This window comes from Staurois parvus, unplaced genomic scaffold, assembly GCF_062004578.1.
Source record: "Staurois parvus isolate SC_StPar_1 unplaced genomic scaffold, SC_StPar_1.0 ptg000304l, whole genome shotgun sequence".
In the NCBI taxonomy this organism is placed as follows: Eukaryota; Metazoa; Chordata; class Amphibia; order Anura; family Ranidae; genus Staurois; species Staurois parvus.
This window is the reverse complement of record NW_028318100.1, coordinates 1,653,344-1,677,497: the sequence shown is the minus strand read 5'-3', so window position 1 is coordinate 1,677,497 and position 24,154 is coordinate 1,653,344. Positions and strand designations below refer to the sequence as shown.

The following is a 24,154-nucleotide window of genomic DNA, read 5'->3' as shown; positions in this document are numbered from 1 at the left end:
TTTTTGGAAAATGACGAAAAAAAAAAAAAAATTACACAAAATTGTCATTGAAATAATTTATTGCTCACACAAGACATATGTATATGTGGAATTACTCCCCAAAATACATTCTGCTACTTCTCCCGAGTATGGGGGTACCACATAGAGACTTTTTGGCAGTCTAGCCAATTACAGGACCCCAAAATCCAATAAGCACCTTCAGGCTTTTAAAGGGCTTTGTTTCCTCATTACACTTCCTGACTACCTATCACAGTTTTGGAGGCCCTGGAATGCCAGAATAGCAACAAACCCCCCAAATGACCCCTTTTTGGAAAGTAGACACCCAAAGGAATTTGATAAGAAGCATGGTAAGTATTTTGAAGATCTCATTTGTTGCCACAAGTTTTTGGATAATGAAGAAAGAAAATAAAAACATATTTTTTCTTTTTTATATTTCAAAACCTTGTGAGAAAAAATTTAGATCTGCAAAATACTTACCATGCCTCTTTTAAATTCCTTGGAGTGTCTACTTTCCAAAAAGGGGTCATTTGGGGGGGGTTTGGTGCTATCCTGGCATTTCAGGACCTCCGAAACTGTGATAGGTAGTGGGGAAGTGAAATGAAGAAGTTACGCACCTTCAGGCTTTCAAAGTGGTCATTGGGATTTCAGGCTCCTGTATGTGGCTAGGCTCCCAAAAAGTGTCACACGTGTGGTATCCTCATACTCGTTAGAAGTAGCAGAATGTATTTTGGGGTGTAATTCCACATATACCCATGGCTTGTGCAAGAAATAAATCATTTAAATGACAATTTTGTGTAAAAAAAACCAAAAAACAAAAAAAAAAAAAACTTTTTTGTCATTTTCCAGAAACTTGTGGAAAAAAAATAAATCTTCCATGGACACAATGGGGTTTATTTACTAAAGCTGGAGAGTCCAAAATCAGACTCCCTTCTGCATAGAAACCAATCGGCTTCTAACCTCAGCTTGTTCAATGAAGCTTTGGCAATGAAACCTGGAAGCTGATTGGTTTCTATGCAGAAGGGAGTCTGATTTTGTACTCTCCAGCTTTAGTAAATAAACCCCAATATGTCTCTCAGCGGATAGCTTAGGGTGTCTGCTTTCTTAAAAGGGGTCATTTGGGGGTGTTTGTACTATCCTGGTATTTTAGCACCTCAAGAGATGTGATGGGCGGTCAGAAAGTAAAAGCTGTGTAAATTTCAAATTATCTATACCATAGTTTGTAGACGCTATAACTTTCACACAAAACAATCAATATACACTTATTGGGATATTTTTTTTACAAAAAACATGTAGCAGAATACATTTTGGCTTAAATTTATGACTAAGTTTGAGTTTACGATATATTTTTTATAGCTGAAAATAGAAAATATTGTATTTTTTCAAAATTTTCGTGTTTTTTTTGTTTATAGTGCAAAAAATAAAAAGCGCACAGGTGATCAAATACCACCAAAAGAAAGCTCTATTTGTGTGGAAAAAAAGGACGTAAATTTTGTTTGGGTACAGCATTGCATGACCGCGCAATTATCATTTGAATTAGTGCAGCGCCAAACAGCAAAAAAAGGCCTGGTCATTAAGGGGGGTAAATCCTCAGGAGCTCAAGTGGTTAAAGATAAAAAGGATTATTGAATCAGGTTGATTTTTCAGGATGTCTACAATCTATTTAGTGACTGCTGATGTATCATCCTTATACATCATCATAGGACATGATGATGCTTTTTTTGCTCTGAATTGGGGCTTGAGTAAACTGGATGATTTACCCTTTTCTCAGACAAAAATCCAGAGCTCTTCTTAAAAAAATTCATCACATAATTATTTTTGGTATTAAAACTGGTACTGTAATAAATTAAGCAGTGTGGCCATGGGTGCCAAATTTGCACCGAGCTTGGACAACATCTTCATGGCAGAGTAGGAGGATAGATTTGTGTTTCATAATCAAAAATCTGAGCTGATCTTTATCGCAGATTTATTATATTATATTTGGGATGGTTCTGAATCTAATTTCCAACAGTTTATTATTCTGAATAGGTATTCAAATATGTCAGAGTACCATTATAGTCATCAGGAAGTGCATTTCCTTGACTTAACTGTTTCAAAGCGGGATAAGAAACTGGTTCTAAAAGTGTATTTTAAGTCAACGGATAGAAATAGTTACTTATCAGTTACTAGTGGCCATAACCCTATTTGGTTAAAAAAATATACTGAAGGGGCAGATTATGAGGGTAAGATGCAATTGTACCTTGGAATCTGATTTTAGGGAGCAGTCCCTGACTATTAAGAATAGGTTTGTGCAGAAGGAGTATTCTACAAAAATATTTAAAAAGATTGACGGAGTAGCAGGGATTCCTAGAACTGCTGTATTGGAGGAAAAGCAAGTACACAAAATGATAAACATCAGTGGAGTTTTATCTCCAACTTTCATTCTCAATATAGAGAGGTAGAGAACATCTTTAAAACACATTGGCATGTTTTATTCATGGATAGGACTTTGGGTAATTATTTACCATCTAAACCCACTTTTATTTACAGGCATGCCCCCAATTTTGCAGACATGGTTGTAAGAAAGGTGATAGATCCCCCTACTAGACATTTCTTTTTCTGGGATAGGAAGGGTTTTCATGCATGCCGTAAATGTCAAAAATATAGAACAGCTGATAACATTAGGATCAGGGGTAACTTCACTTTTAAGGTGACTGGAAAGTCTTATAAAATATCTGAATTTATTTCATGTGACACGACTCATGTAGTTTACGCCCTTCAGTATTCATTTGGCCTGCAAATATGTAGGTTGAACCAAGCGCACGCTAAAGAAACGTTTTGGCTGAACATGTTCATATTATTAGTATTGGTTTCTGTAACCACAGTGTTTCACTTCATTTTAGGCAGGTACATAACAAAAAGCCAGAGGGTTTGTTGTTTTGGAGAATCCACCCATCATGGAGAGGTTCCAATATGGTTCGAGAATTCTCCAGGCATGAAACAAAGTGAATTTATCAGCTCCAAACTTTAAATCCTTTGGGTCTCAATGTGGAAGTCGACATTAATTGTTTCATTAGTGAGGTATAGGGGGCTCTATGTTGATTTTTAATGGTTGAGAATATTGGGATTGAGTCCCTTGGATCTCATTCTGAAATATGTATGATTTTCACTTTGTGATTGGGCTGTATAGTTTGTCATCCTTTTCCTAGTCTTATTTTAACTTTCATTTTTTATTTGTATTTTTTGTCTGCTTTTGTATCTTTAATAATTTTTTTTTTTTTTTGTTTACAAACGATTTTATTTTTCATAAAATAGACAGTACAGTTTCAAACAATGCATACAATAATAACAAGGCACAGTTGAATTGTACAAATCAGACACAATCCTATAGAAAGGATAAAAAGAGAGAAAAGAAGAGAGTAGATTTCAAGTACATGAAAAATATAAATGAAAAGGTAGGCTGAATGATATATCTGTCAACAGTACACGTCAATAAACCTTTCAAATGGAATGCCACTAGTCATGTAGTAAATGTCTATGAACCTTCCATGACTCCCATTTTCTATCAAATAAGTTTCTATCTACAGTTGTGTCCAAAATTATTCAACCCCCAATGCTGTAAAGGGGTTTAGGGACTATAGTGTACATTTGGAATTGTATTCAGAATCAAATCCTACAAGGACGTTGTAACTACCCAAATGCAACTAAAATGACATCAATTGTTTATGTAATACAGTAGTAAATGGTTCTTATGTGGTTTCTTCATTGCCACAATTATTCAACCCCTTAAGGACTACCACTCTGAAGAACAGAGGTTCATACAGGTGCTTTCCATCAGGTATTGAAAACACCTGTGGATGTCACCGAGCAGCAATCAAGCATAATAAGCACCAATTAGGCAGCTTTAAAATGACTGATACTCAGCTCCTTCTAGACATTTACTGGTGTGGTTACAAACATGGTGAAGGCAAGAGAATGGTCCAGGAAGACAAGAGAAGAGGTGATTTCTCTTCACAGGAAGGGCAATGGCTATAAGAAGATTGCAAAGATGTTAAACATACCAAGAGACACCTTAGGAAGCATCATTCGCAAATTCAAGGCAAAGGGCACTGTTGAAACGCTACCTGGTCGTGGCAGAAAGAAGATGCTGACTTCGACTGCTGTGCGCTACCTGAAGCGTAGAGTGGAGAGAAGTCCCCGTGTGACTGCTGAGGAACTGAGAAAAGATTTGTCAGATGTGGGTACAGAAGTTTCAGCCCAGACAATAAGACGCACACTGCGTAATGAAGGCCTCCGTGCCAGAACTCCCAGGCGTACCCCCTTGCTGTCTCCAAAGAATAAGAAGAGTCGACTGCAGTATGCCAAAAGCCATGTGGACAAACCACAAAAGTTGTGGGATAGTGTTCTGTGGACTGATGAAACAAAATTAGAACTGTTTGGGCCCATGGATCAACGCTATGTTTGGAGGAGGAAGAACAAGGCCTATGATGAAAAGAACACCTTGCCTACTGTGAAGCATGGTGGAGGGTCAATCATGCTTTGGGGCTGTTTTGCTTCTGCAGGTACAGGGAAGCTTCAGCGTGTGCAAGGTACCATGAATTCTCTTCAGTACCAGGAGATATTGGATGGAAACGTGATGCAGTCCGTCACACACCTGAGGCTTGGGAGACGTTGGACCTTTCAACAGGACAATGATCCCAAGCATACCTCCAAGTCCACTAGAGCATGGTTGCAGAGGAAAGGCTGGAACATTTTGGAGTGGCCATCGCAGTCACCAGACTTAAATCCGATTGAGAACCTCTGGTGGGACTTAAAGAAAGCAGTTGCAGTGCGCAAGCCTAAGAATGTGACTGAACTGGAGGCCTTTGCCCATGAAGAATGGGCGAAGATACCCGTAGATCGCTGCAAGACACTTGTGTCAAGCTATGCTTCACGTTTAAAAGCTGTTATAACTGTAAAAGGATGCTGTACTAAGTACTAAGATTGAATGTCACTTGGGGGTTGAATAAAACTGATAATGCTGTGAGCACAGAAAAGACATTTGTGGTTATTTCATTATAACTGTTATGTTATATTTGTCTGACCTACAAGTGCCTCTTTAATGTAAATGTAAGCAAGATGACTGAATGATCAAAAGCAATGTCAAACTGGCCAAAACACTCAATTTCAGTGGGGGTTGAATAATTTTGGACACAACTGTATAATGAATTCGCTCCATGAGCATCACCGCATCAACTCTATGTAAAACCGAGGCCAATGGTACAGTAACAGATTTCCAATGTAGGGCGATAGCCCACAAAGTGGAAAAACAAATAGTATGTATCAATCGCATAGTAGCATCAGGAACCCCAGGAATATGAGCGCCCAACAGGCAGGACTGTATAGTCAGACTTACCGGGACACCCATCAACGAGGTAACTACCTCAGATATCCAGCGCCACACCAAGGATAAAGTTGGGCAAGCCCAAAACATATGTACCAAAGTACCGGTGAGGCCGCTGCCCCAGAAATATAAGGGGGACGTTTGAGGGCACAAGACGTGTAGTCTTGACGGGGTATAATACCATCTGGTTAATACCTTGAAAGCAGTCTCATGGACAGAAAGGGATCTAGAACTCTTACATATGTTATCCACAATGGAATCCCAATCCTCATCTGAAAAAGTGATACCACTATCCGCTTCCCATTTTTGTCTATATAAAGGAGGTGTGGGAGAGAAACTGACCAGGAATTGGTGATACAGATCAGAGATAAGACCCTTGCCCCTAGGAGAGTCACGACTAATGCGCGCAAAGAACGAAATAAGAGATAAAGGTATGAGGCCAAAATGTGAATTAAAAGTCTAATTTCTCCATAACTATGATATTCACGAAGCGGAACATCAAAAAGTACACGCAGCATATCAAAGGTAATATAAGATCCTCCTCTTTTGAAAGTCAGACAACCTAATAAAGGATTTATCATACCACCAACAAAACGCCTGAGGAGACGAAAATGCTGTACTAAAGTTAGGATCACCAAAAATCGATACAGTTGGGGAAACAAAAGAGACCAAATTTAATTTAAGTTTATATCGGGACCAAAGTGTCAATGAATGGGCCACAATAGTATTGTAAAAAACGAACGATCGAGGGGGAATTTTAGACCACAAAATACCTGGTAAATAAAATAGGCGTATAGATTGAGATTCAAATCTAAGCCACAGGATCTGGGAATTAATAGTCACCCATTGTGATAATTGTGCAAAACGGGCTGAGGTAATAAAGCCAAAAATTGGGGAGATCTTGCCAAATTTTCAACAGAGTAGAGAGGCGTGACACACATGGTGGGTAATTGGCAGCAAACATATCTGAGTATCTGGGAGTAAGGTTGATACATAAATAGGAAATCCGATCCGTGGCCCAACGAAATGGAAAAGAACTACGGAGAGATGCACTGAGGGAATCGGGAATATTGACAGGCATAACCACTGATTTAGTAAAATTAACAGTAAGACCTGACACTATAGCAAAGTCGTTCAATACCGTGCATAAATTAGGCAATGAGGTTAATGGGTTGGTAAGGAACAGCATAACATCATCGGCATACATACATATTTTGAAATCTGAAACCAATAATGGGTAACCAGAGATATCCAAGTGTGATCTGATGGCAATTGCCAAAGGTTCTAACACGGAGTACAAAAAGGTCAGAATTACAGCCAGGAAGCCTTATCTTTGTCTTGGGAGAGTCATATAGGGCATGTATACCAGATAAAAACTTGTCCCTGAAGCCCATTCTCTATAGCAAGGAAAACAAATAAGGCCAAAGGACACTATCGAAGGCCTTGTTAATGTCCAGACTCAATAATAAAACTCCTTTAGAGTGTAAATTGGCATCCTGAATAACGTTTAATGTGAGGCGAATGTTGTCAGTGATAAATCTGTCTGGGATAAAGCCTGAGTGGTCTGGAGAAACCAAAGAGGAGATAAAAGGGGCCAACCTATCTGCCAGAATACGACTGAATATTTTCATATCATTATTCATCACTGAAATTGGCCTATAGTTTTGTGGTAGATGGTGGTCTTTTAGTGGCTTGCGTATTAAAGACATGTTAGCCAATAGCATCTCCTCAGGAAACCTACCTCCCTGCAAAACCTCATTAAATAAAGTCATCAAAAAGGGAGCCAACGTAGGGGCAAAGTGTTTATAATAATTGGCAGTAAATCCGTCAGGTCCCGGTGCAGTGGAGCTTTTTAGTGCGCTAATTGCACGGATTATTTCCTCCAAAGTACAGGGGGCATTAAGAGAGGCTATCTGAGAGGGTGTGAGAGCCGGGAGGGGTATAGTATCCAGCCATGAATCAGATGGTGGAGCAGAATTAGACTGTGGAGGAGCTAATAGGTTGGAATAAAAATTTTTAAAAATACCCAGGACTTCTTGAGGAAGAGAGGAAAGAGCGCCAGAGTTAGTGCATAACTTATAGATATGTGGGGGTCGCAGAGAATGGTTCAATTTCCTTGAAAACCTAATGGATGCTGAGTTGCTATGTAATAAGAATAAGGCCTTCGACCAGCGGAGAGCTTTTTCAGTTTTTTGAGAAAGCAAAGTATTCAGTTCTAAATGTTTTTGTGATAATATCTGTTTAAGAAGAGATGGATTACCAATGTGAACTCTATAATGTGCTTCTAATTCTCGGGTAAGTTTCAGAATTTGCTGCCACCGTTCTCTATTTCTGGAAGAAGCCATGGAAATAAAGCGGTTACGTAGGACCACCTTATGAGCTACCCATAGTGTGGCTGGGGATATATCAGGAGTAATATTGGACTGAAAGTATTCCTGAATAGACGAGATCACTTCCTGGCGAGAGTTAGTATCAGTGAGCATAAAATCATTCAGTCTCCAGGAATAGGGGCCAACCCTATAAATGTGATAGACAAAGCTATAATATTGTGATCCGACCAGGGGCTTAAGTGAATGCAGGCTTTCCTAGAATTAGCTAGCAAAATGGGGGTGCAATAAATAGTCTAATCTAGCATAAGAGTCATGTGGATGAGAATAAAATGAATAATCTCTGGCTACATTATGCGCCCTCCAGGAATCCCGTTTTTTTTAGTAAGGGATTTTGACTCCTGGAATAAGCCTTTAAATGGTCTCTCAGTCTGGTTCAGTAGGAATCACAATCATGGGAAAGACTGCTGACCTGACAGTTGTGCAGAAAACCATCATTGACACCTTCCATAAGGAGGGAAAGCCTCAAAAGGTAATTGCAAAAGAAGTTGGATGTTCCCAAAGTGCTGTATCAAAGCACATTAATAGAAAGTTATGTGGAAGGGAAAAGTGTGGAAGAAAAAGGTGCACAAGCAGCAGGGATGACTGCAGCCTGGAGAGGATTGTCAGGAAAAGGCAATTCAAAAGTGTTGGACTTTCACAAGGAGTGGATGGAGGCTGGAGTCAGTGCATCAAGAGCCACCACACACAGACGGATCCTGGACATGGGCTTCAAATGTCGCATTCCTCTTGTCAAGCCGCTCCTGAACAACAAACCACGTCAGAAGCGTCTTACCTGGGCTAAAGGAAAACAGACCTGGTCTGTTGCTCAGTGGTCCAAAGTCCTCTTCTCTGACTAGACCAACTTTTGCATTTCATTTGGAAACCAAGGACCCAGAGTATGGAGGAAGAATGGAGAGGCACACACTGCAAGATGCTTGAAGTGCAGTGTGAAGTTTCAAGTCTGTGTTGATTTGGAGAGCCATGTCATCTACTGGTGTTGGTCCACTGTGCTTCATTAAGTGGGGGGTGAGCGGGGAACGGAGGGAGTGTGGAGGTGGTGGTGATTGGAAGGACCAGGAGAGTAGAGCTCCTAGGAGCACAGAGAGGACCCGATAGGTGTCCGAAGAGCGCCTTCATGGGCGGCGGGGAGCCATCATAAAACAAAGGAGGCTGGCAGGTTGTAAGGCATCCCTTGCTCTGGGACTGTAATGGAACATGAGGTGGAGTGGAGAGAAGTAAAAAGCGACATGAAAATTGTACCACAGTAATAAATTTGGGATTGCCTTAATACAACATTGAAACACCATTTATACCACCCCTCACCCCCCCCCCCCACCGCACAAAAGTTTAAATCTATAAGAGGAGATATAAAAATAAACAGTACTGCAGCAGCCCCCAGTGGACTAATTAAAAAAGGAGCATACAGGATGGGAATTCCGTAGAACAGAATGGTGGTAATTATATGAAGAAAAACAAGAGAAGGAGGTTTTAAAAGGGAAGAAAAAAAAATTAAAAATAAATTACCACGACATAGCTGGACTTTTTATTATATGGATTACGTGCTACTGAGCAATGTACTTAACTTGGCTGCCTTTGTAACTCGGGAGTGGCAAGCTGAAGAGAAAGTCGAGCACCTCAGTTTTCTGGGATAAAGCTGGGAAGGAGAGAGAACAAAAAGATCTATCAAAATGAGGATTAAAGCAACTAAAGGAGGGGGTGCAGAAACCCCCCAAGCAATAGCGAGTTCTTCAAATCTAAAAAAATACTTGCCTACCCAAGTGAAAAAAAGCCTCAAACCTCAAAATAAAGAAAACAACCAAGTAAGGCAAACTAACTTAGAGATCAACATAGACTATCCTATGGGATGTCGGAGGAGAATCAGGAGAGAGATACCTCTCGTATGGAAAATGCAGGAGAACAAAGAGGAGGAGATCAAGAAAGGGCCATGATTCATCCAATTTCAAAATTAGAGCCATCAGAAATGTTTGCAAAAATGGAGACTGTGGTGAAAAAAAGAGATTGGACACTTACGTGGAGATTTGAGTCATCTTTCAGGACGAATGGAGGAAAAGGAGAAAAAGATTAAGCATCTAGAGAAGCAAGTAGAAGAGAGTTGGAGAGAACAGAGTGATCTATTCCTCAAAATGGAGGAACAAGAGAACTGTTTTAGAAGGCATAATCTGAGGATTAGAGGGTTGCTGGAGGAATTGGGACAAGATGAGGATCTCTCAAAAAAATAAAAAAAATCTGTAACCCATTAATGGGAAGAGAAATGACAGAGAACCTAAAATTGAACATCGTTTTCTGGACAAGATGCCTAAAGGGAATCCCTGCTGAAAATCCTAGAGATGTGATCATGAAGTTTCAGAATCTGAGAGATAGAGAACAGATCTGGAGAGGGACCCGGGACTTTTCTGAAATAAAGTATGAAGAAGCAGTCCTTCAAATTTTTGCAGACATGACCCCAGAGACATTGGCTAGGAGGGGGACTTTAAAACCTTTATTAATACATATGAGACAGAAAAAAGTTAAATACAATTGGGGGTCGTCTGCATCTTTGATAGGTTTTAAAAACGGAAGATCGGCAACTCGGAGATACCCTGAAGACTATAATGACTTTTGTGATAAATTAGATTTGCAGAGTATCGGTTCCGAGATGGTCTGAGGTAGTTGGGGAGAAAGAGGTTCAGTAGGTGGCATCAGGTTCCGGGGTGGAGGAATTAGGAAAAAGTGAATTAGTAGGGTGGGGGTGGAATGAGGGGAGGGGGTGCGGGGGTTTGGAAGATTGAGGTAGGTGGGTGGTGGGGATAACATCTCACCCCTCCCCCCCCCCCCCCCTTTTTTTTTTTTTTTTTTTTTCTTCTTTCCTCGTTCCTTGCCCAAGCCCCTCCACTCTATCCTCTCCCTATGGTCTTGAGTAAGGAAAGGGTAGAATAATACACTCCCCAATAGTCCATACCCCTAAGGAGATGGATCGTGGGGAGGTGGGCTTAAGTGGCTGGGGTGGGTTTGCAATCCGACAAAACGACACGGGGCTGCTCAATAGGGCCTAGATAGATAGTGGAACAGCTAATGGCCATGTTCTGAGCTCTACCCTAAATTAGGAATCACTAGGAAAGTTTTTCTTAGATTCTATGGCCAATAGTGGGCCAGGGGGGAGGAAGAGGGGGGGAATGGGGGGAGGGAAGGTGAAGGGGGAGGGGGAAAAGGGTGGAAGAGAAACTATCTATCTATGTAATTATGATGGGATGGTGTTCGGTCAAAACAACAAAGAGAGTAATGAATGAGATCAAATGTTTGACTTACAATGTAAAGAATTAAATTCCCCCCAAAAAAGATATGATTCTTAGTGAGATACAACAATATTCAATAGATATAATATTCCTCCAAGAAACCCATTTAACTAGAAACACCAATGTAAAACTATACTTGAAGCAATACCAATTCTGGTTATGTGCCGATTCACCTGTAAAAGGAGCAAAAGGAGTGGCAATTGGGATTTCAAAAAGTCAATTTTGCTCTGGAGGACAGAATGGAAGACACAGAATAGGAGATTTACTAAAACTGGTTGACTCAGAATCTTGGGCACCTGTGCATGGTAGCCAATCAGCTTCTAACCTTAGCATGTTCAGTTAAGCTTCAGCAATAAAACCTGGAAGCTGATTGGTTTTTATGCAGAAGTGGACAAGATTCTAAGTCAACCAGGTTTAGTAAATAAACCCCAGAGGGTCAATATTTGTTCATTAGAGGAAAGTTGGAAGGAAAGGAATGTACGTTTGCCAATATATACTGCCCCAATAGAAACCAAGAGGGATTCCTAGAGGGGACCATAAGAAAACTGGTAGAATTCAAGATCAGATATTTGGTAGTAGCAGGGGACTTTAATTTATGTATGGACCCAAGGTGGGATATGTCATCGGGAGAGAGGGAGACAGGAGACTCAAATAACTAAAGAAGTTATTGTATAAATATCAGTTGGTGTGGAGGATAAATCATCCTAGGGAAAGAGATTACACTTTTTACTCTCAAGTACATGGCTCATATTCAAGACTGGACTACATAATGATTGAGCATAGGCAACTTGAGGTAATGAAAGGATCCAATATAGAGGTCATGTCCCTATCTGACCATTCACCCGTCACGATGAGGTTACATATAGGGAAGGAAGAAGATAGTTACCTCCTGGAAATTAAATGAATCACTTTTGCAGGATCCCGAAGTAGAGATGAGGTTAAGACGGGGGGATTGAACAATTTTTTTAATTAAATGAGACTGAGGGAATGTCGAAAGCAACAGTATGGGAAACACATAAGGCTTACTTGAGCGGCATATTGATCTCAATAGGTATAGAAAAGGAGAGAGGGAGAAAAATAAAACAAATTATAGAAGAACTACATAAACTGGAACAAATGCATAAAAAAGGAAGGGTATAGATTAATATCAGGAGATAATAAAATGAGGTGAGTTGAAAGATCTGATGGAGCAGGACTCCAGGAGGATATATAATAAAGTTGCCAAAGAAAGATATCAATGGGGAAATAGACCAGGAAAATACCTAATGAGAAGACTTAGGAATAAGAAATCTAGGAATTTTATAGAAAAGATCAGGGATGAGAAAGGGAAAATTATGTATAAAACATCAGATATTTCCAAGAGGTTCCATAATTTTTATTGTGAACTGTACGATGTAAGGGGGAGAAATCGGGAGGAAAACGAGGAGAGGAAAGAAAAGGCAGAATTACCTGAAAGGAGTTGAGTTGCCCAATTTAGTACCGGAAAAATTGGAGTCTTTGGAAAGTCCTATCACCCCGGAAGAGATTGGTTTAGCTTTAAAAGACACGGTATTCGGTAAAAGCCCGGGACCCAATGGGTATACTGTAAGATACTTGAAAAAATTTAAAGACCTTCTTATACCTAAACTGTGTCATATGAACGCAATAGGAGAGGGTTTGAAGATGAGGGAAGAATACTTAGACACATATTGTACTTATTCTGAAGGAAGGGAAAGACAAGTTATAGGCAGATATCGTTCTTGAACGCTGATACCAAATTATAAGCAAAAATCTTGGCAACAAGGTTGAGGGATTTCATGCCAGAATGGGTACATTTGGACCAGGTGGGCTTTGTCCCGGGGAGGGAGGGAAGGGATAATGGGTTGAGATCCCTCTTGTTGGTTCAAAAAGTTAAAAGGGAAAAAACTCCGGTAATATTATTGTCGATTGATCCTGATAAAGCCTTTGACAGGTTTAATATGGATTTTATGTTCGATACATTGGAAAAAATGTTGAATTGGATTAAGGGGTTATATAACGGGCCAACAGCGTCGGTAAAGGTAAATGGATCATACTCGCGATTCTTTAAAATGTATAATTGAACAAGGCAGGGATGTCCCCTGTCCCCTTTATTGTTTACGTTATCATTAGAGCCACTCCTGGAAAGGATCGGGAAGAATGAAGGTATAAGAGGGATAAAAGTAGGAGATGTAAAACATAAATTCACCGCGTATGCAGGTGACATGTTCTATGTTGCTAATCCAATAATATTACCGAACCTGATGGAAAAAAAATGTAAAAATATAGAGTGACATCAAATCTGAAGATAAAACCCGTGAAATCAGAAATTTTAACCACTTGCCGACCCGCTGCAGTATTTTTACTGTGGCAGGGCTGTCTTTTAACGTCGTTGTGCAAAACAGGTAGGGGGCACGCACGATGCGCGTGCCCACCCTACCCGTCCCACTGATTGCAGCAGAGAGTGTCCATCACCGGCGATTACCGGTAATCACTGACAGATGGCACGGTTGCACCTCTGCCATCTGTCAGTTCAGAGCACGCTGAACCAGAGAGAAGACTTTATCTCTCGGGGTCAGCTCAGCGTGTTCCTGTGAAGAACACATCCCTGCCCCCTAGTAAAAAAACTCCCCTCACATAGTTAACCCTTTCATTACATAAAAAATGTTAACCCCTTCCTCCCCAGTACCATTAGTACAGTGTCAGTGTGTTTTTTTTTTTTTTTTTTTTGCACTGATCATTGTATTGGTGTCACTGGGGATGTCAGTGACCCCAAGGCAGTTCCCCCCCAGTGTCAAAATGTCCGCTGCAGTCCCGCCATAAGTCGCTGATCACTGTCATAAATCGCTGATCGCCGCCATTATTCGTATAATAAGAAAAAAATCACAGCATCTTTCCCGCCATTTGTAGATGCTATAACTTTCACGTAAACCAATTAATTTACACGTATTAGGATTTATTTTAGCAAAGACATGTCGCAGAATACATTTTGGCAGAAATTTATGACTAAATTGATTTTTACATTTGTTTACTGGACATGTTTTATAGCAAAAAGTCCAAAATGTTTTTTTTCCTCAAAATTGTCAGCCTTTTTTTTTTTTTTTATAGCGCAAAAAATAAAAAACGCACAGGCAATCAAATACCACCGAAAGAAAGCTCAATTTGTGGGGAAAAAATGATGTAAATTTAATTTGGGTGCAGTGTTGCATGAATGCGCAATTTTCAGTTAAAGTAACGCAGCGACGTAACACAAACCGCTTCTGTAACCGCTTCCTGACCACCCTATAGCAGAAATACTACAGGGCGGCATGGGTGCCCAAAATCACATACATACATACATACATACATACATACATATATATAGAGTCCGGTCCATAAATATTGGAACATTTTTGGCTCTATACACCACCACTATCTATATATATATATATATATATATATATATATATATATATATATATATATATATATATATATATATATATATATATACACACACTGGGTCAAAAAAGTATTTAGTCAGCCACCAATTGTGCAAGTTCTCCCACTTAAAAAGATGAGAGTGGCCTGTAATTGGCATCATAGGTAGACCTCAACTATGAGAGACAAAATGAGAAAAAAAATCCAGACAATCACATTGGCTGATTTGGAAAGAATGTATTTGCAAATTATGGTGGAAAATAAGTATTTGGTCAATATCAAAAGTTCATCTCAATACTTTGTTATATATCCTTTGTTGGCAATGACAGAGGTCAAACGTTTCCTGTAAGTCTTCACAAGGTTGGCACACACTGGTGCTGGTATGTTGGCCCATTCCTCCATGCAGATCTCCTCTAGAGCAGTGATGTTTTGGGGCTGTCGCTGGGCAACACGGACTTTCAACTCCGTCCAAAGGTTTTCTATGGGGTTGAGATCTGGAGACTGGCTAGGCCACACCAGGACCTTGAAATGCTTCTTATGAAGCCACTCCTTCGTTGCCCAGATGGTATGTTTGGGATCATTGTCATGTTGGAAGACCCAGCCACGTTTCATCTTCAATGCCCTTGCTGATGGAATGAGGTTTGCACTCAAAATCTCACGATACATGGCCCCGTTAATTCTGTCCTGTACATGGATCAGTCGTCCTGGTCCCTTTGCGGAGAAACAGCCCCAAAGCATGATGTTGCCACCCCCATGCTTCACAGTAGGTATAGTGTTCTTTGGATGCAACTCAGCATTCTCTCTCCTCCAAACACGACTAGTTGTGTTTCTACCAAACAGTTCTATTTTGGTTTCATCTGACCATATGACATTCTCCCAATCCTCTTCTGGATCATCCAAATGCTCTCTAGCAAACTTCAGACGGGCCCGGACATGTACTGGCTTAAGCAGGGGGACACGTCTGGCACTGCAGGATCTGAGTCCCTGGCGGCGTAGTGTGTTACTGATGGTAGCCTTTGTTACGTTGGTCCCAGCTCTCTGCAGGTCATTCACTAGGTCCCCCCGTGTGGTCCTGGGATTTTTGCTCACCGTTCTTGTGATCATTTTGACCCCACGGGGTGAGATCTTGCGTGGAGCCCCAGATCGAGGGAGATTATTAGTGGTCTTGTATGTCTTCCATTTTCTAATTATTGCTCCTACAGTTGATTTGTTTCGTCACTTCCGGACTTCGTCTGATCTTTGATCCCTTCAGACGAAGTCCGGAAGTGACGAACCGCATAAGAGGAGTGACGTCAAGACGCACATACGTAGACCGGAAGTGTCGCCGTGGCCATTTTGTTGGTTTTCAACACATGGTTTTCTATGGTGTTTGAGAGAAAAAGTTTGGAACCATGTCTGGAGCTGATAATTTTAAATTTCAATGTAAGTGACGAATAAAAGTTATCCCTATGCTTTGAATACTAGTCCTGAGACCCTTCTTATCTCTCTGAGGACCTTGGAAAAAACTTCTTTGAAGAGAATGTGGAGGAATATTTTTCCATAGTATTGTTTGAGCATTTCAATACTCATAGAGGGTAATAGTGCGTTTTGGATGATATAGGAGCCAATCCTTTTGGATGAAAAGAGAGAAAAAAATTTTGGGATATTTGTGGACACTATTTTGGACTTTCTTTTTGGACACTTTTTTGATCAGTGGGACTTTATTGTATATTATATGTTTAAAATCAATTTATTTATTTGACTTATTTTTGTAATTCACAAAGGTTTATATGTATCATTGCATTTTCTAGGGAGAAAGTATTGACTTTTTGAGGGTTTAAAAAGAAGGGTATACATTGATTGAATGATTTATGAATGGTCTGCACCTTGTGGTGAACACTCTGTATTTGCTCTCTCTTGATTGTAGACTTTGACAATGATACGCCCACCTTCTGGAGAATGTCCTTCACTTGTCTGGATGTTGTGAATGGGTTTTTCTTTACCTTTTTACCTTTTTTTTTTCTTGACCTTTTTTAGAGGATCCTGTGATCATCCACTACTGTTGTCTTCCGTGGACATCATGCCTTTTTATGTTTCTGAGCTTACCAGTGTGTTCTTCTTTCCTTAAAATGTAACATACTGTTGATTTGGCTACTCCTAATGTTGCTGCTGTCTCTCCGATGGATTTGTTTAGTTTTTGAAGCCTTACAGTGGCCTGTTTACCTTGCACGGACAGCTCATGAGCGCATGATGTAGGTTCGCAGCAATAAATTCCAAATGCAAATACCACACGTAAAATAAACTCCAGACCTTTTACCTTCTTAATTGATAAAGAAATAACAAAGGTTTAGCCCACAACTGGCCATGAAACCGCTTTTGATTCAGTTGTCCAATTACATTTGGTCCCTTGAAAAAGGGGGGATGTCTACTCTTAAGAGCTGTAATTCCTAAACCCTTCCGCCACTTTGGATGTACATACCCTCAAATTAAACCTGAGTATGTCTTTTCAGCCTATATCCATTATATAACTGTAGCTTGCATATGTTTTGGTAAATACCTGAAAAAAACTAAAATTGTGTGTCCAAATATATGTATGGACCTAACTGTGTGTGTGTGTATATATATGTATGTGTGTGTGTGTGTGTGTGTATATATGTGTGTGTGTGTGTGTGTGTGTGTGTATGTATATGTATGTATATGTGTGTGTGTGTGTGTGTGTGTGTATATATGTATATGTATATGTGTATATATATATATATTACACACACTATATTGCCAAAAATAGGTCGCTCTCAGGAGCTCAGTGAATTCAAGCGTGCTACCATGATAGATTGCCACCTGTGCAATAAGTCCATGCGAGAAATTTCCTTGCTACTAAATATTCCACGATCAACTGTTAGTGGTATTATAACAAAGTAAAAGCAACTAGGAACAGCAACTCAGCCACAAAGTGGTAGGCCACGTAGAATGATAGAGCAGTGTCATTGCATGCTGAAATGCACAGCACGCAGAAGTTGCCAACTGTTTCCAGAGTTAATAGCAAAATACCTCACCAAGTGCAATGCAAAATATCAGTGGTGTAAAGCACGCCGCCACTGAACTCTAGAGACTTTCGTCTCTGGAGTGACAAATCATGCTTCTCTGGCAATCCGATGGATGTGTCTGGGTTTGGCGGTTGCCAGAGCGGTACTTGCCTGCCTGCATTGTGCCAAGTGTAAAGTTTGGTGGAGGGGGGATGGTGTGGAGTTTTGTTTCAATGGGTTGGGCTTGGCCCCTTAGTTCCAGTGAAGAGAACTTTTAAGGCGTCAGCATACCAGGGCAATTGGGATAATTTCATGCTCCAAAGAGCGTCCTATTCTTTCACAATTGTTTTGTAGAAGCAGTCTGCATGCCTAGGTGCTTGATTTTATACACCTGTGGCCTTGGAGGTGATTGGAACACCTGAATCCAATGATTTGGAGGGGTGTCACAGTTCCTTTGGCAATAGTGTGTGTGTGTGAGATATATATATATGTATATGATGTAGACTGATTATTCCTATGCTAGTTCTACTCAACAGCCAGAAGGTACCTGTGTAACTGTAATGGGAAAAATGGTAATTGGTTAGATGTGCAGTTGTTTACTGTCCTGGGTAACAGGGGCTGTAGACACTTTACTTATGCTGTCAGTAACATGCAAGTAGGGTCTTTTCATGTTAAGATGAAAAGTGCTTAACCAATCAGCTGTTTTTTTATTTGTATTTTTTTTAGATGGGGTTAGAAACTGTAAATCAAAAAAATCGAAAAGAAAAACTGGTTGGTCAAGCACCTCTCATCTTAACGTGAATAGACCCTTTGTGCTTTTTACTGAAAGTAAATGGCCTGTGAAGGAACGCGGCGTCTGACCCCAGACCTTCTCACCAACTCATGACCAAAGGACCAGCCGATCTCACACCATGCTGTCGCTTGCGTAACAGTGCCACTCTCAGCTGTGCCCTGCACAAAGATTTTTCAGCTCGCGTGACTACAATCTATGTGCCAGCAGCCTGAGAGGGATAGTTATTGGGTCAGGTTAATTACGCAATTAACCCTTCACACTATCACCACCACCTTTTTTACAGAGAAGGAAGAAACTCACAAATCTTAGCAGTAACACTATATTAGTATAAGCGTCTGTAATACACACTGTCACCACAGACAGATATATTCAGAGGATTATTACATACAGTAGTACTCTTCAAGAGACAGGGATTCTTTAGTTTGCATTAAAAGCTTTAGAGACAGTTTCAACACTTTTCAAAAAAATATTTATTACTAAAAAGGTCAAAATGGTGTAATTAAAATATTTACAGAAAAAAATGTAACAAAGGTATAAAGCGAACAGAAGGCAGAATACTTGCAAAAGTCCTTGGTTTGAGCAGAGTCCAATTGTCCAAACAAAAAGGTTACCTTGGCTCTCGAGTCCATTAGAGGTTTTTTGATGGTAAACGAGAGCTGTCTTTCTCCAGGCTGTCAGTCTTATTCTATCATATCAAAGGGGTGTCTCCTGAGAACAAATGACCAATCATCCAGTTTGGGGATGGGTGTTAGGCGGTAACCAAAGTTATGACCAAGTCGCCTTACAATTTCCTACTAAGGTCAATAACCTCCAATAGGTACAGGTAGCATCCTAGCAACTGGCAGATTAATATTCAGAATTATGTTCCAAATACAAAGCTACCAAACATAGTGACCTTGTCACCCAGGATAAGACTTCTTCTCTCTCGTAGATACTAATATAGTGATGTAAGGTCTTGGGGACTCATATTAAAAGGATCTGAATATATACTTCATATTAATGTGCCCAGTTCCTGCTGAAGTTTAAATGAAAAATGACACATGTGGAATGTACGTTTTATGGCAAGCTCTAGCCCTAATTGCCTATTAGGTCATGACTGGCTGAGTTACTGTTTTACGATCGGGCAGAGGAAAGTGATTTTCAAAGCAGAGCCCTGTAACCAGACTAATTAGCAGTTTACAGCCATGGAGCTTTATCTAGCTGTGTTTTATTTAGGATAAGAGGCCCTTTCGACCTCTGTTCAACTTACAGCCTCACATTCCATTCAAAAGGGAGGAGGGAGGACAGGAGAGAACATGGCTGAGACCCAACAAGAAGGCTGTCATGTACAGCGTCCATGTCTCTAGTGCGTACAATCGTCACATGGCCTACAGTCATGGCCAAAAATATTGGCACCCCTGCATTTCTATCAGATAATGTACCACTTTGCCCAGAAAATTGTTGCAATTACTAATGTTTAGGCATTCTCATGTTTATTTCTTTTCTTTGTATTGGTATGATCCAAAAAAACGGAGAAACAAAAAGCCAAATCTGACACATTCCACGCAAAACTCCAGAAATGGACTGGACAAAAATATTGACAACCTCAATTTAATATTTGATCGCATACCCCTTGGAGAAAATAACTGAAATCAATCGCTTTTTGTAATCATCAGAGTTTCTTACACCTCCTTACTGGAATTTTGGACCACTCTTCTTTTGCCAACTGCTCCAGGTCTCTCGGATTGGAAGGGTTCCTTTTCCAAACTATTGAAATCAGGGAGTCCTCCTGTGCTCTTATGTAATATATAAGAAAAAATGAAAAAGCTAAAAAGCAGCTGACATCTAATCCTATACCATTAGGCCCCAAAACATAAATGCAATAAAAATGATGTAGCGCTCATTAACATCAAATATATAAATAAGTGACCACACAAGTATCAGGTCCTAATATGGACCGTATATGGTAAAATGGGTGACCCCCAATCCACATGGGGATAATATATCTGTGACCCCCTGGTACCCAATGAGGGACAAAACTAATATTAAACCAATAATGAGTGAATCCCTATGATGGGATCAGAGAAATATTTCAGTGAGGATGAAACGATAATACTGGCAAAAAACCAATATTAACACAGTCCAGTGATCAGTGTCGCATTCCTTCTGGTCATGCATAAAGGGAGGAATGTGTGTGAAGCGACACACCCCGGATGTGATCCAAAAATGGCTGTAATGGCCTCTCACCTCCACCCTGCGACCCTGCAGGGCCACAGAGCATATATGTATCACCACTTTATCCCCTCAGCAAACAGCGCTCCTCAAGGACTGATAGTTTGAAATGACTTCCCAGGAATCAATATCCACCTTTACTAGATCTCCTTATGGACCGGTAGGTAGTAGGTCAAATGGATGAATCATAGCTCAATTCCCCATAAACAAGAGAAGAACACATTCTCCATAGTGTAAAACCGCTTTAATATCTAATAAAAGTAAGCCAAATTGCAAACTCACATAGTAAGCTGATAAGGCATTGCCCCATGTGTTGGGTGTACAGCATAGGAAAAAGGTGTTCCAAGATGGCGTCATGCCAGAAGTACGTCACCACGCTGGGCCGTCGACGTGTTGCGTCATGTGACTTCATCAGGACTCCTTTGTTTCAACTGACCTCTCTCCTGTTGGAGCCATAATTTGTCAGTCAGCTTGGTGCAACAGCTCACCAAGGTGTGCAAACACTCTTTAACTGCAGATTAATTAACAGATGTAATCTGATGCAGATGTTTTAGAACTGCAAAGTACATTGTGATTCTAGAATATTTTCCTCGGAATTGAGTGATTCCATTTTTTTCCTCTGCTTGATCTGCAAAAAACAGTTGCAATTGACTACAGTTTTCTTTCTTTTTTTTATTTTTTAAGTGTTTCTTAAAGCCAGGAGGTTGGAATGTTAAATAAAATTAGTTTTGAGGCACGTCTATGATTACTTTTTTTTTTTTTTACACAATTAAGCAATTGAATGAACATTTTCCAAGAGTGGTGGTTCCATACTTTTTACCAGGGGTTGTACATACCGCTGTTTTCCTTCTTCCATTTTGCATTCACACAGAGTATCTTTAGCTCTTGATGAATCGGCTTCCAGTGAACTTTTGGATTCATTGGACTTTTAATTACACGTGCCTTTTATTCATTGTATACATGGATGGTTCCATCTCTGTGCACCAAAGCACCCTATTTGTTTTTTGCATTTTAAATTGGGGTGGTTGCCATGTATGAATATCCAGCCTTTGTCCTGTACAGTTTGAATAAGATTAAATTAATTTAGACTTGCCTTTTATTTCCATATGTTGGGGCACAGGCCACCCTCTCCTCTGTTCCTGTGTTACTTTGCAATGCTTGCTAAAAAAAAAGGTTTCACGGTGTATGGTAGGGTTAAAGGGGTACACACAGGGTATATCCAGCAAAGCTTTGCCAATGTCAAGTCACCTGAAGTAACACTTTAATCAAGATCTGAGAATATGTAGTCTGTGTCCTGCACAATACTCCATAAAATACAATTTTACAGGTAAGCCAAATTTTTCTTTTTTTTATTTTTTCCCCAACAAATTGTATTTAAGGCTCTTATATCTAAATAAGTTGTTGCAGCAGTTTTCTTTTTATAAGATAAATCTTGTCTTTCATTTGCAGGTTCACATGTGAAACAATGGGGTGGAGCTGCAGTGGGTTTGCTTGTAACTCTGATGACTTGCCACATCCATACCCTTCATTCTGTGGTCACTATCCTTGGGATACGGCTTATTGTGAAAATTTCACCCAGGTAAAATATGGATTTTCTTTCTAGTAATGAACAATATGGAGAAAGAGGTGGGTGATATATACAAAGAGTAAGATTCCGGTTGACTTTAGATGATCATCACATAATCTGGCTTTTGGCTGGATCAAGTGGTGGTTGGATCACCTATGAACATCTGAAGCATCCAAAAGTTTAAGGGGATATCATTGGGTTTGATAGATGCCCACTTTTGATTGGTCATGTTTAAGCCAGTGGTGTTGTCTTGGAGTCTCCGTATGCAAATCAGGAGTTTTCTTGGCAGAAAGATAAGATAGCTTGGATACCAAAAGCCCTTGTGGGCAATGGTAAAATCAAACTTTTTTTCAGAGCACAATGCAGCATTTTAAACCCAACAAAAGTTATAACCCTTTCCAACTATTTCCCAAGCAAAAAAAAGCATAAACCTTTATTGGGGGACAAAACAGACCTCCCAGGTGTGTGCCCTTCCACTATGAGGTTAGACAATAGCCAAAGGCAAATCAAAAGGCACAGCTTCTCCTAGTGGCTACACCCCTGTACATGCAGAGCTCCCCCTGTTTAGCTTAGTAACATCCAATCCCATGATTTACACAGCTCTACCACACAGCACAGTCTTGCCTGAGGCAGAGGATCTGGTTTTTCTCTGCTGCGCTTGAAATATATTTAAACCATTTTTTTCTTAGTAGTACAGGACACAGGCTCCTTAAAATCTTGACCAAGGATTAAATACTTCCACCTTCAATTGAGGACACTGGCCGGCAAATGTATTAGGACATCCCATATAACCCCTCCCACTGTAAAGAAATATATCACCAAAGGCAAATATAAAGATGCCAAACTTCAAGTGAAACTGAAAAGTCAATAGAATAGTACATAAACCAGCCAGAATGGATAGGGTTAATCAGACAGTGTCTGCATTCACCACTCAAAAACAGGATCTAGGGTTGTTTCTGCTGGCAAACCATGTAAAAGACAAAACTGGGAGAGAAAGCACAGCTGATTTAGTAAAATATTAAACAATCAATAATTACAAGGGAAAATATGCACTCGCACAATATAGAATAAGAAGCCTGAGAAAACATCCAGCAGATGGCAGCCCTTCCTCCAGCCTGTGGTGGTAGATGAGTGCTAAGCAGCGAGAGCCGATCTGTGAGGGGTCCAAAAAGCTGATAAAATTGTTCATACAGCATAAGTGCTTCCCAGCACTAAGATATGTTGGCTCAATCTCCCCAGGATGCAACACTCCACACTGCTAGCTGTGTGTGTGTGAGCCGCTGCCTCCAATGCGTGAAGGTGTCACAGTGACAATCGGGCGTATCTACCGCATTTTTCAGGGAAGCAGCGCCGCTCCCAGGCAGAACGGACACATGGGTTGATCTGATACCCAAAAAAAGGCAGCTGCAGAACTGCTTTATTCACAGACAGTATTAATGTTTTAGTGTCCTGGCTGGCCAAGACCTGTTTTTGCTTGTTCTGACGCTACTGCCCCCTGGTTGCTAGGACGCCTGCCGTTTGGTAACCAGTGAGGTCACACCACCTAATGCAGAGCGAGGCCAAGGCCCTGGCCCCAGCATTCAGAGCAGAGGAGGATTATACTTGCTCCTCCTCAGCTCCAGTGGTTAGCTCCGCCCCCTGCTTCAGCATCTGCGGTGGCATTGCTCAGGGGGAAGGGAACACTATTTTGAGTCTCAACTCTGAGATGAGGCTGGGCTCTGGGGATGAAACCATTTGTGTCATGACTGAGGGAGCCAGGCAGAGACCTATACAGAGAGGACTGCAGATGAGCTGACAGTAGAGGACAGGTAACACCCTTGGAGGGATGGGAGGAGGAGGTCACATCCTTAGATCTGAGGGGTTCATGCTGGGACTGGTAGTGCTTCACTTTTGGGGGATAATTCATAGAATCAATTTCTGACTGTCTAGCCCGACCTGTCCTCGTTTATCTCTTATCATCAAATCCGGGAGAAATAAAGCTTTCCACACAAGTGTAAAAGCAGTATTTCTACAGTTTAATACAAAGCAAGGGATGATATAAAGAAACTCAACTGACATTTTTTAATCAGTTTAACCAATTAACCATTACATTCTTATCAGTATAGTTACATGAGAAGCATAAACTGCAATCGCAAAGGGACAC

General features: G+C 40.5%; 1 protein-coding gene across 3 annotated transcripts in view; it reads left to right on the top strand.

Annotated features, from left to right (window-relative positions):
• Window positions 1-24,154, top strand: part of MBOAT7 (membrane bound acylglycerophosphatidylinositol O-acyltransferase MBOAT7) — a 598,958-nt gene that overhangs the window by 230,116 nt on the left and 344,688 nt on the right. For all 3 annotated transcript variants that reach the window (XM_089683323.1, XM_089683324.1, XM_089683322.1), the window contains one exon: window positions 21,894-22,023. In XM_089683323.1, coding sequence (XP_089539449.1) covers window positions 21,894-22,023 — 130 coding nt within the window. The remainder of the gene's footprint in view (window positions 1-21,893; window positions 22,024-24,154) is intronic.